At 41.7% G+C, this 15,283-nt stretch overlaps 1 protein-coding gene across 2 annotated transcripts in view; it reads left to right on the top strand.

Moving 5' to 3' along the window:
• Positions 1 to 15,283, top strand: part of RCAN2 (regulator of calcineurin 2) — a 258,886-nt gene that overhangs the window by 154,339 nt on the left and 89,264 nt on the right. Inside the window, exon 1 of one of the 2 annotated variants that reach the window (XM_029242530.1) lies at positions 14,215 to 14,654. The exons of the other annotated variant lie outside the window; for it this stretch is intronic. Coding sequence (XP_029098363.1) covers positions 14,568 to 14,654 — 87 coding nt within the window. The 5' untranslated portion in view covers positions 14,215 to 14,567. Of the gene's footprint in view, positions 1 to 14,214; positions 14,655 to 15,283 lie in introns of those variants that run through there. 2 annotated transcript variants of the gene reach the window in all.

Below are 15,283 nucleotides of genomic sequence, written 5' to 3' on the forward strand. Positions count from 1 at the left end.
AGGGTCTCAGGGACCCCATGGACCTGGAGGTTTTGAGAGCCTCTGATCTACATGAATTTGATCCTTTTGAATTTATTGAGATTTGTTTTACAGTCTAGTACATGGTCTTGTCATGGTGAATGTTCTGTGTTCATCTGAAAAGAATGTATTCTGCAGCAGCTGGGCACAGTGTTCTGTAAATGTCAGTTAGGGCAAACTGGTTTGTAGAATTGTTCCAATGTTCTTTATTGTTACTGATTTTTTTATTTTCCCTATCAGTTTCTGAGAGGGAGATGTTAAAAATATCCAGCTGTGATTGTAGATCTGTATCTTTCCCTTTAGTTCTGTCAAATTCTGCTTCATTCATTTTGAATTTTGGTATTAAATGCATTCACATCTAAGGTGGTTGTATTGATTTTAAAATTATATATGTATAATCTTATCTCTGGTAATTCTCTATGTCTTAAAGTCTACTCTGTGTGATATTAATATAGATGCACCAAGTTTCTTATGCTTACTCTTTACATGGTTTATATTTTTCTAATCTTTTACTTTTAAGAAGTCTGCCTCTTTGGATTTCAAATGTGATATATAAGAAAGAGAAAGAGTATTGCTTTCTTGCTTTTTATCTAGTCTGATAATTTCTGCCTTTTAATTAAAGTGTTTACAGTCCATTTACACTTGAAGTAATCATCAATATGGTTGGGCTTAAGGCTACCATCTTGGCATTTGTTTTCTATTTGTTCCATATGGATTATGTTCCTCAGTTACTCTTTTTCTGCTTTCTCTTGGGTAAATCCATTATTTTCTTAGTATTCCATTTGATTCCCTTCTGTGGACTTTTTAGCTAGTCCTCTTTGTGTTATTTTTAATGGTTGCTTTAGCCTAGAGACTACAATATGCATCTTTAACATATGACAGTCTGCCTTCAACCAACGCTCTATTACTTCACAAAGTAAGAACACCACGACAATCTCATTCCTTTCTCATCTACCCTATCTTTGTGCTCTTATTGTCACCTACTTCTACCTATGCTGTAAACCCTACAATCCGTTATTGTTATTTTACTTTAAATAATGAATACTCTTTCAAAGAATTTTTAAATAAATATAATAAGAATGTCTTGTATATTTACCTCTGAATTTATCCTTTCTGGTGTTCTTGGTTCATTTCTGCCATTCTGAGTTTCCACTGGGGGTTATTTCCCTTCAGTAGGAAGAATATTTTTTAGCATTTCCAGTAGTTCAGATATGCAGTAAATGGATTCTCATGTACCTTTTCTGTTGAATATGGTTTTTATTTTGTCTTCACGTTGTTTAACAACCTTACTGAGGCATAAATTACATACCATAAAGTTCATCCATTTTCAGCGTACAATTCAATGATTATTAGTAAACTTACAGAGTTGTACAACCATCCCCACAATCCAGTTTAACATACTTCCATCCCCCAGAAAAGTCCTTCATGTCCATTTTCAGGCAACCCTCTTTTCACCCACATCTGCAGGCAAACGTCAATCTACTTTTTTGGTTGTTTCATATAAATGGAATCATACATTATATGATATTTTTGCTTCTTTTCATTTAGCGTAATGCTCATGAGGTCTATCCATGTTACAATATGTCAGTAGTTCATTCCTTTTTATTGATGAATAGTGTTTTAATGTTTGAATATACATTTCAATTATCCACTCACCAGTTAATGGACATTTGTATTGTTTTCAATTGGGGGCTATTATAATAAAGCTACTATGAACATTTTTATACAAGTCTTTGTGTCAACATAGGTCTTCATTTTTCCTGGGTACCAAGTAGTGGAATTTCTGGGTCGTATTTTAATTGTATGTTTAACTTCTTAAGAAACTATCAAATTGTTTTCCAAAGTGCCTGCACTATTTTACTTTCTCACGAGCAACAGACAAGGATTTGCCTTCATATTTGAAAGCCATTTTTGCTGGATATAGAAATCTAGGTTGACAACTTATTGTTTTTCCTTCTTCACTTTAAATATGTTGTTCCATCGTATTATGGCCACTACCGTTTCACAAAAGAGTCTTAATTCCTATTGTTGTAATATGTCTTTTTCCCCTTCCTGCTTTTAATACCTTCTCTTTAATTTTGAGTTTTAGGAGTTTACCTATGATATGTCTAGCTCTGGTCATCTTGGGGTTTAATGAACTTGTTGAATTTATGTATTGATATTTTAATCAGTTTGGAGAAAATGTTGGCCATTATCTATTTACATGTTTATTCTGCATCATCGTCTCTTCTACTTTTGGGACTCCAATTATGCATCTGTTAAAATACATTATCCCACAGATCTCTTTTTCTTTATTTTAGTTTTGGTCTGGATAAAGCAGTGCCTTTACAGCCTGGCTGTTTGTCTGGGGCTCTTCGGGATTCTAATCCATTATTCCAGCCCACATAAAACCATAAAAGTTTGTTAGGAATTCATCTGGTTCCTCTTTACACCTGTCCCTAGTGCATTCTTCTTTCTCTCGCTATTACACAGAAGAGGAGAACGGACATGTATCTCTTCTCTCATGAGAAGGGCTTATCGCTGTATGGAATTTAGTTCCCTTAGGATTCTTTTTCATCAGCTCTCTTAGGGGGTTTTAAAAATCTGTGATTGTGTAGTTCATGTGGCTTATCCTTTTTGAGAGGGTAGCGTGATCGTTTCCTGCAACTTTTACATTTAACTGGAAGTGGAAATTTCTGTGTGCTCCATTTATTTTTTTAAAGGCGCCTTCATTCCAGAAAGATTGTTTCAAGTTATGCTTTCACCAACAGAGTATTGAAAACTCCATTTATAGCAAAAATAGCAACACCAGAATTTCAAATGCGTATCCCAGAGCCATGCTTAATGACAACTTCCTCTTTGATAAGTCTATTTATGATTCCACTACTGGAAGCCTACGTTCTCCTCCATCATGCCTTCCATACCAGGTGTCCCAGAGACACAGCGCAAAGAAAACTCCACCCCAAAGCAGTTTTTATTCTTTTGTAGAGCATTCGTCCTGAAACTCTTCCTCCTTACCTATTTTGATGAAGTAGTCTGACTTGCCTGAGAAGTGACCTGAAAACCTCTTCCCCCTTCTTGCCTTGAGCCTAGAGACAGTCCCCCATAGCCAGCGTCTTATTTTCTCTACTCCTGACTCTCCAGCTCTATGAAAACACTCAAATGAACGTATCTCCATCAAAGAAAGAGTTTGATTTCTCAACGCTTTGGAAATTTCCAAAGGTATGGCCTTGCCCAACAGACACACACAGCCCAGACCCCAATCTAGGTGGTATGAATGCGTATAATCAGCCTGCCATGTTATACCAGAAACTGCCATTTTGTGCATTTCCACCTGGCTTCTTACCTCTCTCTCTTTACCTTCCTCCATCCTAGCTTTTTTTTTTTTTTGCGGTACGCGGGCCTCTCACCGTTGTGGCCTCTCCCGTTGCGGAGCACAGGCTCCGGACGCGCAGGCCCAGCGGCCATGGCTCACGGGCCCAGCCGCCCCGCGGCATGTGGGATCTTCCCGGACCGTGGCATGAACCCGTGTCCCCTGCATCGGCAGGCGGACTCTCAACCACTGCGCCACCAGGGAAGCCCCTATCCTAGCTTTTTGATTTACCAAAACCCCTCCTTGAAAAGGGAGAGGAGATCAAAGAAGACAGGGGTTATGAAAGAAGATTTACTTTTTTAGATGCCTTCCTTCTCGGGCTGGCCCTAGAATTGTTAGAAATACAGAGCAAGGCATTTGGTGTCCTTACCTGCCGTTTTTAGGCAGATGGAATCTTCTTCAAGTACAGTGCATTAGTAGTCTGCAGCGTGACAAGATCCATTGACATAATCATAACGTACTTCTAATTATTTCTAATTTATGTTTCTCTTTTTATTTAAACATGTTTCTTTTTTTTAAAATTTATTTAATTATTCATTTTAGTTTTGGCTGCGTTGGGTCTTCGTTGCTGCTCACGGGCTTCTCATTGCGGTGAGCGGGGGCTACTCTTTGTTCAGTGCGCGGGCTTCTCATTGCGGTGGCTCCTCTTGTGTGCGGAGCACAGGCTCTAGGGCAAGCGGGCTTCAGTAGCTGTGGCACGTGGGCTCAGTAGTTGTGGCTCGCAGGCTTTAGAGCACAGGCTTAGTAGTTGTGGCACACGGGCTTAGTTGTTCTGTGGCATGTGGGATCTTCCCGGGCCAGGGCTCGAACCCGTGTCCCCTGCATTGGCAGGCGGATTCTTAACCACTGCACCACCAGGGAAGCCCTCTAATTTGTATTTCTTACATATAATCCTGATGATTTATTTATTTATTTGAAATCTCACCAATCATAACCAGCATGTATTACTAATTCAGCTATTTTTAAAAATTATGAATTTTACCAGAAAATCTTTTCTGATCTTATTCATTTGATCTTTTTTGCTTTTCAGCTCTTTTCTCAAGCTCCATTTACTCCCTGGTCTCTGTCTTGACACAGACTAACCCTGATATGTCAAATAGCGATATGATTACCTGCTCATTTGCTAATTCAAGACATTCAGATTCAATTTAAAATGAAAGATTTTCCACATTCAAGGATTAAATCCTCTTACTTCTGGTTCTGTCCCCATTTGGTTTTTGATTCTGTATAAAATTGGATTTTGCATTCACAGCATACGTACTTCAACACAGACATGTACACGCACGCTGTATTAGTTAAGGTAAAGCTGTCTTCTGTACCCGATATGCCCTAAAATCTCAGGGGCTTACCGGAAGAGAGGTTTGTTTCCCACTCATGTAAAACCCCATTGGCAGTGTGACGGGGAAGAGGAGGAAGGAGATAAGAGTGTGGTTCATGCAGTCATTCAGAGACCTAGGCTGATAAAGGCTCTGTCATCTTCAATACTTAGCTCCAAAGATCAGGTTGAAGAAATGAGGTCTTCTGGAGGTTCTTATGGGCCAGGCCTGAACGTGGCATTTGTTCTGTCCCCACTCCAATGGACAGAACTCAGACTGGGTACTGTAGCCCTGATTGGGGAACCACTTTCCAGAAACAGCTCTGCACCATGGAAGGAGCACAAGCTTCAGTAGACTTTCAGCCATCTCTCCTTATACACATTAGCATATCTGAGGCTGCATGGCTACGCTTCTTATTAATTCTTCAGTGTACATCTCTAGGGCTCTCAAAGCTTGAGGAATAGGGCAGTGGGGTAGGAGAATTCATGCTAAGCACCAAAGACTAAAGCAGATGGAACTGCTACTGGGATAGATGGCTCAGAAATAGCCCATTCATGAAAAGAAGCGAGGGTGACCTCAGCTTGTCTTGTCTTTTACTTATGCATTCTTTCAGTCACTGATCAGACATTATCTTGATTACTTGATTTATGCCGGGCAACATGCTAAGTGCTGAGGGCACAATAAAACATTTATCCCTACAGTGGGATAAGTAAGGATTCATGTGCATTATGTATGTGGAAGTAAAAAGCATTATTTTAGTGGAGGAGACTTGCCTTCCACTAAGATAGCACGAGAAGTTCCCAGCACAAGGTCTCAGAGGTCTATTTGCGCATTAGATTTCTAATGTTTCCTTACTAAAATCCCTTGCATATTTGCAGCCCCTGGTTCCAACTTTGCACTCCACTCTCATGTGTAGTAATATGATTTATTTTTCTTAGTAGAACGATCTCTCTGGCCACAGATCGTCTGAAGGATGGATTCAGTAGCAGTGAAATTAGAGGCAAGAAGAGCCAGGAAGCTACTGTTAGAGCCTTCACTGGGTCATTCTTCCCATGGAATAAAATTTAAATTTCTACCCATAACTCACAAAGCTCTTCATGGTCAGGCCCCTGCCTAACAGTCTAGCTGCATTTTCCACACCTCCCAATCTATCATCCCTAACTCCATCTGGGAATTTCTGCAATATTGGGCCACTCATAGTCTCTCTTGCCTTACCACATCATCCCATGTTCCCGCCTATACTTAAAATGTCATCTTATTACTTGTCTGCCCATCTAGATAACTGGAGAACTACTTATTTTTCAATGTTTAGCAAAATGTTCCTTGTTTAGGGAAAGCTTCTCTAACACCTATTCTATATGGCAAACTTGGAGACTCATTCTCCTGTGCTCGTACCACACTTTGTATCAGCATCATTTATAGCAAATATAATTTATATTATGTCACATCCTCATATCATATCATATCAGTCATATTGTGCTTCTTTACTCCCTTTCACAACGACCTCCTTGAGGAACAGGCTAGTGACTTGTCGTCTTTCTATGGCCAGCGCCTTGCGAGTACTGGGCACACAGTATATGCACTAAATAGACATTGAATGGATGAATGGATGGATGAATTCTAATTGTAGGAAACCACCCATACGAAGCAGAGTGTTTTTAATAATATGGCACGTACTGAGCAGTTCAGTTTGTTTCAACAGTAGGATGTGTGCAGGGGAGTAGTTAGAAAAGAAATGGCTGGAGAAGTAGGTTGATGTCACCATATTAAACAGCAACAACAAAAAACCATTTGATTCTACCATCAATGGGAAGGCAGTGAAGGTAGCTGAGCCAGGGGAGTGATGTGGTCAGAACCAGTTCTCACAAGTATGAATCTGGTGGTACCAAATAAAAAGATGGGGCAGGCAGGGAGGCAGAGTGGGTAGGACACTGATAGTGGACCTTTGTTATTTTTGAGCTTCCAGCATCCTCACAGCCATCTGTGTTGGGGAAGTCTCCCCTCCATCACCCATGGTGAGGATATCACCTGCCACTAAGAGGCCATGGGGACCAAAATTTTCCTACCCAGATCTCCTAGCTGTTGGGTTTAGGGTGATTCGGGATGTGACCAGTTGGACACCACACTCAAAACTTTGACTCCACAGAATACTGCACAAAGTCACAGGGACAGTTAGGGATCACTCATGGCAGTAGAGGAGGAGGGACATGTCCAGGAGTTGTAGGTTCCGGTGGTAGTGTCCTATCCACATTCGTTCCTGTAGCATCACCTCGGAGGTTGTCTTCTGCAGTTTAGACCCTCTTGGTTCCTACCTAATTTCTGAAGCTCTTTCTCAAAATTCTTGTTAATTCTGTGATACCTGATAACTTCCTTGTATGTTCCTTTTCTGATAATTAGCCAAGAGCAGTTTCTATCATTTGCAGCCAAGTGCCCTGACAGGTACAGAGCTGAAAGAGTGGTGGGCATTGATGGATGCCCACCCAACATCCATTCCCTTCCTAACCCAGATCTTTGCTTGCATATCCGTCCATTCTCATGCAAGCCACATACTTTAGCTTTTTAACACCATTCCTTGCTGGAGGAGTAGGTTCAAGTTGACCTAAGCCAATCAGCACATTCCTTACCCCAACTGCAGCGTGTTCAGAAGTGAACAGGTGACCTAAATGGTCTAGTTGTAGAATGAAATACAGGCTGTGATTGCTAATGGCAGCCAATTTGGAAATCAGCTTTAGAATGACGCTGAGCTTCAGGAGACAGAGTCAGAGAAACAAGGCCCTTTGACAACCTCACTGAACCTCGGCATCAACCAGCCCTGAACCTGAGTCAAGCTGTGCACTAGTCAAGCCAATGGAAGGGATCAAAGATGACTGAGCTTATGATGTAAGTTACTGGGTGCAGGGTGGTGTCACAGAATTTGTCTAAATCTAGCAAAATTATCCATACATTTGCCTTTTAACCCAGCAATTTCACTTCTAGAATCTGTCCCAAAGTTACAGTAGAAAAATGTGAGTAGATATAAGCCAAGCCTATCCATTGCTGCACTATTTAATAGCAAAAGACTGGAAACAACCCAGATACTCATGGTGCTTAGTTGCACCAACGTGGTAAATCCACATAGTACACACGGTGGAATACTATACAGCTGTGAAAAGGAATGGGACTACTTTTACATATGACTATGTAACGATCTCTAGGATCATGCTTTCTAGTGATAAAAGCAAGACAGAGAAAAATGTGCAAAGTATGCTATCATTTGTCAAAGAAAGGGAGGGAAAATAATACACATATATATTTATATATTTTTAAATGAGAGAACAGATAAACAATAAAGATGAAATAACAGTAACCTGTATGGGAAGGAGGGAGGGAATTTGCTGGAGGAGACAGGGAGAGAAGCTAGATTTCTTTGTAGAGTTGTAGTTTGAGTTTTGAACCATGTAATATGCTTTATACTTATAAAACAAAATTAAATTTACTGAGAAAGCAATCCCTAGGAATCAAATTTGAAGGAAACAAATGAACCTATCTTGGTTTCCAGTTGGTGGAGGAGAGGAACTATTCCCAATGACTAAAGCACAGGAATCTCTACCATCCTTATGGGATATACCCTTAGGACAAAAAGAACTGGGGGATAAAATCTTGAATTGTTCCTACTGAATAGTGATTCTGAAGCTGCTGTGTATTGAATAAGGCAAATGAGTAGTTATGTTACTGGTAAGAACCAAGATATTTGGTGTGGAAGAAGGAGGATACAGATGTATGACTGAAAAATTCTGGATTTGATTTGGAATTATCAGTCTGAACTCAAGTTGCACGTTATCTTTAAAACACATTTATTCAACTATACTTCAATTACAAAATAAATTAAAACATAAAAATATATAAGTAAGGCCTTATTATTTAAAAAAAGTTTAAAAAACACGTTTATATGTTTTCTAGTTCAGTCCACTAAAAAGTCTTGTAAACAATAGCTGACTCAGTGCCAAGAACACCTCTAAGTCTATAGATTATGATCTTGAAATATGTTGAAATACTAAATGAAACTGAGAAAGAAATGACTGATTCCTTATCTGGGGCAGGAAATGGACAGGATGAGTCTGGAACATTTTGGCCTGCCAGAAGGTGAGGTAGCCCTCAGAGACTACTGAGATTGTGTCAAAAGGACGCAGGAGCCAACCTGCTGAGATTCTCACCAGCAATTTAAGCATCAATAAGATAAAGCGACGGTGATGAATTGGGAGATTGGGATCGACATATATACACAAATATGTATAAAATGGATAACTAATAAGAACCTGCTGTATAAAAAAATAAATAAGATTCAAAAATTCCCCCCAAAAAAGATAAAACAACAGTGGATTTAAACCCACCAAATATGTTTAGTCCACGAGTTCATAGAGATGCTTAATAAAGTAAAAAACCTCAGTGATCTTCTTTGAAGGATAATGTGAAGCAAGTCATTAAAAAAAAAAAAAGCTTGTTAATAAAGGAAAAGAATCAAGTGTGTATTTTGCCTGTCTTACAAAAATGTAGCTCAGGGGAACTCCATAGTAGATGAGAGGTAGTTCCTTGTAATGGAAGTACTCTATGAATAAATAAAGAGGGAATACCATCATTTTGCAACTTATAAAGAAAGAGTAAATCTACGCATTGAGCATGAAGGGCTGCTAATACCACAAAAAAGAGATGGCCAGGCATTACATACCCGCAATGAAAGTATACAGCACCATTCATGAAGGAGTCTTGCCAAACCCAAAATCTATCAAGCCTCTGGATCTAATGAACAGGACCTACAGGTAGGAGAGAAACCAAATAAATGAAACTATGTGGAATTCATCAAGAAAATCCAGACTGGGGAGAATTCTAAAGGACAAATAACATGGTTTTATCATCACCAACAACAAACTGCAAGGAAGAAAAAAGAAGACATGGAGGAGGACTCTATAGACTAAAAGAGACAGGAGAGACATAGTAGTTTAGATCCCAGCGTAAGTAAACAAAATGTTAGGTAAAGCAAGGATGGGAGGATGGGACCAGGGAGGGGATGGAGAGGGGGCGGGGAGGGAAGAGAACATTGGTAGCGCAGCTGGAGGAATGTGAACACTGGCAGGACATTTGATGATACTGAGGAACTATTCTTGCTTTTGAGTGTGTGTGATGATAGGTATTATGATTTCCAAAGACAGACCCTTGTCTTTTCAAGATAGACACTGAAATATTTACGGATGAAACGATATGATGTCAGACATCGGCTTCAAAATAACCGGGAGTGAGTGTGAGTGGCTGGGGACATGGAACGCTGGTGCTCAGACTTGAACTTGCGTCAGAATCACTGGGGGGGCTTGTTAAAATACAAATACTGGTCCTACCTACCCAGTCTTGAGTGTGGCGCAAGAATTTGCCTTTCTAACAAATTCCGGTGGTGTTGATACTGTTGGTCTGGGGACCACACTCTGAGACCCACTGGCAGAGAGGAAGGAAGGTTGATCCCAAGCTGTTGTACTTGGGTGGTGGGTACATGAAAGCTCATTGGAGTATTCTTTCAACTTCTGAATATGTCTGAGATTTTCAACAGTAAACATTAAAAAAAAAAAAAAAAAAAAAGTGATCCAGAAGGACACATAGAGGGAGGAAAGCCTTTGATGACCCATAGTTGTGATGGGAACATCTATACTCATTAGCAAACCGGACTTGGCTGCTGCCTCTGGGATTGGAAGGTCCCCATCTCTTCCTGCCCACTTGGGGGTTAGTGCCTCAGCTCAGCTGTCAATCCTCTTGGAGAACTACCTGGCCTGAGGGGTAGGGAAGTGGTCTTTGTCTCAGGGTCTGCATCGTGCTGCATCCATTTCCTTAATGTGGTCCATCATTGGAAGAACCATGGTTTGAATGAATCCTGAGATTTTTCTGGCCACTTCACCTGGAAAGGGTGCTTCTGAGCAGAGCTGTGCCAGGGTTCAGCTGTCAGTGGTGGGGGTGATTCCTGAACTCAGATGCCCATGTGTCCTGCAAGGACCTTTCTCAAACTCCAGATCAGGAGGCACCTCTAAGGGTTGGAGTCCTTCTACTTGCTTTTTTAGATTCATTTATTTATTTATCCATTCACACTTCAGATATTCCTTAGAGTACCTCCTAAGTGACAGGTACTTTTCTAGCCCCTGAGAAGACAGCAGGGAACAGCATAGGCAAAAACCTCTGTTTTGTGGAGACTGCATTCTAGTTGGAGATACAACAAAGAACAAGTCAAGAAATAAGTGAACAGTTTCAGACAGTGCTATGAAGAAAATTAGAGAGAAGATGCCGGATAGTGATTGAGTCCGTGTGTGTGTGCGTGTGCACACACGGGTACACGTATTTTATTTAGGTGATCAGGGAAGACTTCTCCAAGGAGATGACATGTGAGCTGAGAGCTGGATGGTAAGAAGGAGTCGGCCATGTGGAAATCTGGCTATCTTTTGACAAAGGCAGTAGCAAGTGGGAAGGCCTTGAGATGAGAAGGAGCTTGGCATTTATTTTTTACTTTTTGGAATCCCAAGAAGACCAGTGAATCTGGGATGTGGAGAGGAAAGGGAGAAATGGTGAGCTCAGGTGGGAGGGAGAACAGACAAGAGCTAGGGTTCATAGGACCTTGTAGGCATATCCCGGGTGCTTATATACAGACCCCAGGTACCTCCCAGGCTGCCAGTCGTCCCCCAGCTATCAAAAGTACATTCTATCTAGAGAAATAGGGCACAATTTTAACAGGGAAGGCCCCTAGGGACTCTAATCTATAGGAAAGTGTTTTGTATAAGCAACTGAATAGTATAATATAGCCAATTTGTTGAACCAACCTATTAAAAATCCAATAATTTTATTTCAAAATCACTACATGCTCTCGATGCCTATAATGTCACCCTAAGTACACTCTTTACTCCATTTAAGATTTGATCCCCTATAGTATTACCCATCATACAGATTCCTCTATGCCAGGTAGTACTATAAGTTATCAGTCATTTCATGCTAATAGAAATGAATTGAAAGCTGTGTCCTTGGAAAGATATTTTAAAAAAGGAAAGCATAAAGTTAGTGGACTCGAGTACGAGAAGGGATCTCCAGGGAAGAAGCAAATCAACAAGGAGAAACTGAAGATGCATCAGGAAACAACTACCTATTTTACAGTTTGGAGTGAGGCTCTACTTCCTGGATAGACTAATGTCCTCCTGCCGAGATGTGTCAGAGCAAAGCTCTTTCTCTTGAAATAACGCATGTATACCCTCTATAGCTATTTCCTAAACAGAAATTGTGCAGTAATTCACAGAGCGCTTTAAGTGAACAGAGCAGTGGTTAACCTTAAACTCTGTGAACCGTAGGAGCTGTCGTTAATACAGTGTAGCCTTTTCAGGACGATGAGACCGTTCTGTCCCCGAGGCAGCTCACATGGCTGGGGTGAGCAGGTCAGTCACTCCCAACTTTGCATTCGGGGACTTTATATTGGTTGCTTCAAGTCAGCCATGATGAGGATATTTACGTCAAAGGAATCAGCAAATGCTACACATCAGGCTTTTCTTTTCAGAGCTGATTGTTAAATATTTACCAGCACACTGCTGCTGTGACCCTTTAAAAAATAAATTTGGGGATATACCACGGCATATGAAAAAAATAGCCTTGTTTTGGTTTTGCCTTTTGAACCGACGTTAGTGATATTTAAATTTGTATTCATCTTCTTGTATACTTTACATTTCAGCTATGTTTATGTATAGATAGACCCGTTCACTTTCTCAAAAACCTTTGCCGGGCATTCCATGGTTGACCAGATAGATGCAAAGGGCCCCTCGAGGCTTTGTGTCACCTGGCTCTTTCTGCCTTGTTTATCCCTGGCTCTGGACAAATTTAACCTTAAATGTGCCTCATCCCCCCCAAAAAAATCCCTATTCTTTCTTTGCTCTGGATATTTCTAGTCTGCGGCCCCTGCCTTGGGGGCTCTCTTCACCCCTTCTCTGTCTGACAAAGTCTTACCGATGTTTCAAGGTCAGAGCGGAAGTCATGTCCTGCTCCTTGAGGCTCATCTGCCCCAGCTCCCTTCAGCATCCATTGCTCTTTCTCCAGTGCTCCCACCAAGTGCCATCTGTCCCTCCTTTGCCACCATCACCATTGCCTTGTTTTATAGGTGTTTGTCTCCATGTCTTATCTCCTCCCCTGGATTTTAAGCTCCTTAAGGATAATGAATTTTACTTATTCATCATTTTATCCTTTAGAGCAGCTGGTATAGAGCTTTGTACATAGTCATCACGCAGTAAGTGTCAGTTGAATTCTCTGCAGACATGATTTCATATTCCCCACAGTGCCCTGGACAACACAGTAAGTGCTGTACACACGCACACACACACACGCGCACACACACACACACACACACACACACATACACCACCACCACCACCACACACAGTTTCATCAGTCTAAATATTTCTATTTGTGGACTGATTTCATTTAACCTGGAAATGCCTTGTTGAAGGGGAACATTAGAGTCACATGAAGCCCCAAATGAGGATCAACCACAAAACTTCTACCTTCAGTCTAAAATGTCACCTTTCTCACCTGCATGCAAAATTGGGCCACCTTGTCCAGTCATGGCTTAGAAAGGTGCCGATCTGTTACGAATCATGACCTCTGACAGCCACTGAAGGTGCACCTGCGTTCCTACTGGGCATAGATCCTGCCAGAATGTAAGTTCTACTGGTATTTTTGTAACCAATGATAAAATGAAAACGATTCGGATTTTTTTCCTTTGCTCACTTCTACTGCAAAAGAAGGCTGCCCCTGTTTTTGGTTTGTTCATTCATTAAACAATTATTGCCTTCTCATGCCAGACACTCGGCTAAAGTCTCAAGATATAAAGATGAATTATCCACGGCCCTGCCCTTCTGGGGTTCACATTTAGGAAAAGAGACTGAAAAAGCCATCGGACATGTTCAAAGTCTCAGGCGAAATCAAGCCCCGAGGCTCTGATAATGACCCACATCAGTGCATTTGCCCGCTAGATTCTGCCATCTGTCCCTGCATGAGATGTTTGCTGTAACTCCTTTCCACTGCCCGCTTTTGGTTTGAATGACCTTGGAGACAGCCTGAAATCCCGAGCTTTTAGAGTTTCTGGTCTGCACATATGTGCTTCAAACAGAAATCCACAAACCTCTAATTATCTCCTCTTAGCAGGCTGCCTACATGACTGACGACCAGCGCTTTAGTCACTCCAAGAATGGATTTCTATGTAGCCTGTGCCCTCCCGGGATGCGTTAGGATGCCCAGAACATGTGTGGCCGCTCTGAGTGGCACAGGGCAGTTAACAGAAGCCACGCAATTTGCAAAATGCCTCAACTTCCTGCTCATTTCTGAGGCAGAAAATGGTCACACCTTAACCTCAGGAGGCTCATCAGAATAATTCCCACCCCCACCCCAAAGAGAGCCTCTGGTGTCAGATTCCACCCCCTCCCCACCCTTGCTTTTTGCAAACATAAGCACTCGGGCTGAAACAACAGCTATGACTCAGTTCCTAGCGAACGCTGCCTGAATTGATTTAGTCTGAGTTCAGATTTAGCACATAATCATGTTCAATTTGCTCCACTGCACTGCCTAGAGATAAAAGGCTGGGGGGAAAAAAATAGCTCCAGCTTGTGTCAGTCTTTGCGGTGATGTCATTGCCATCAGAGAGCCAGCCGCTCTTACTCTGCCCTGCTGCCTGAGCCGCGGCGGGCTGTGTGCGTGCAGCGGAGTGGGCTCAGGTGCCCAGCTCGGCCATCCCCAGGGCAGGGCAGCGCCCGGCCGGCCCGGAAACATCCACCTGGAAGGCTCTTCCCAGCCCGCACGACTCGGAGGCTGCCTAGCTGTTTATTGTCAATTCCGGAGGGGGAATGCCAGCCCCTAGCATGGACTGTGATGTTTCCACTCTGGTTGCCTGCGTGGTGGATGTGGAGGTCTTTACCAATCAGGAGGTTAAGGTACGCACCTGCAATCTTCTGTTTCATTGTTGCTGTTGCTGAAGCTGCTTGGAGCCTTGTTAGCTTAAGGGAACAAGACTTTGGTTCATAGTTTTCAGCTCACGATCTGCGCTAGAAATGCATGTGGTGAGTGCCTGACTCTATTAATTAGAATAAGTTAGACGAGGGACTGGCACATTCATTTTAAATGTGATAAGGTTGGAAAAACCACTGTCTGTTTGTTCTTGCCTTTTCTATTAGGTGATCCCCAGTTGTCCTTTTCACAGTAGACATGTTTTCATAGTCTCTGTGTCAATAAGAATTTGCCAGTCCTTAATGCTGAGAGGGGTTTTAAATCAATGATTAAATGAAGAAAGCACATATAATAAACATCGTACCCAGGACACCCTGATCGTGGGACATTAACCCCTTGATGGGACGTCACTTACATAGGCCGTGATGTGGTCTGCAAATTGAACAAAAGCTATTCTACAGATGGCAGTTTCAATCCCCAGCTCTCTGGAAGTCAGAGTTGGAGAGCAGCTGTCTAAATTTCCTTTGTCAGGCAAAAGAAGCAAGTCATCTTCCCTGAACAGTTGTCCATAAAGAAAGTTCAGGCATAAATAAATTTTGCGTAGTATTCTAGGGCG

Source organism: Monodon monoceros, unplaced genomic scaffold (genome assembly GCF_005190385.1).
Source record: "Monodon monoceros isolate NGI ecotype Baffin Bay Population unplaced genomic scaffold, NGI_Narwhal_1 Super_Scaffold_3, whole genome shotgun sequence".
Classification (NCBI taxonomy): Eukaryota; Metazoa; Chordata; class Mammalia; order Artiodactyla; family Monodontidae; genus Monodon; species Monodon monoceros.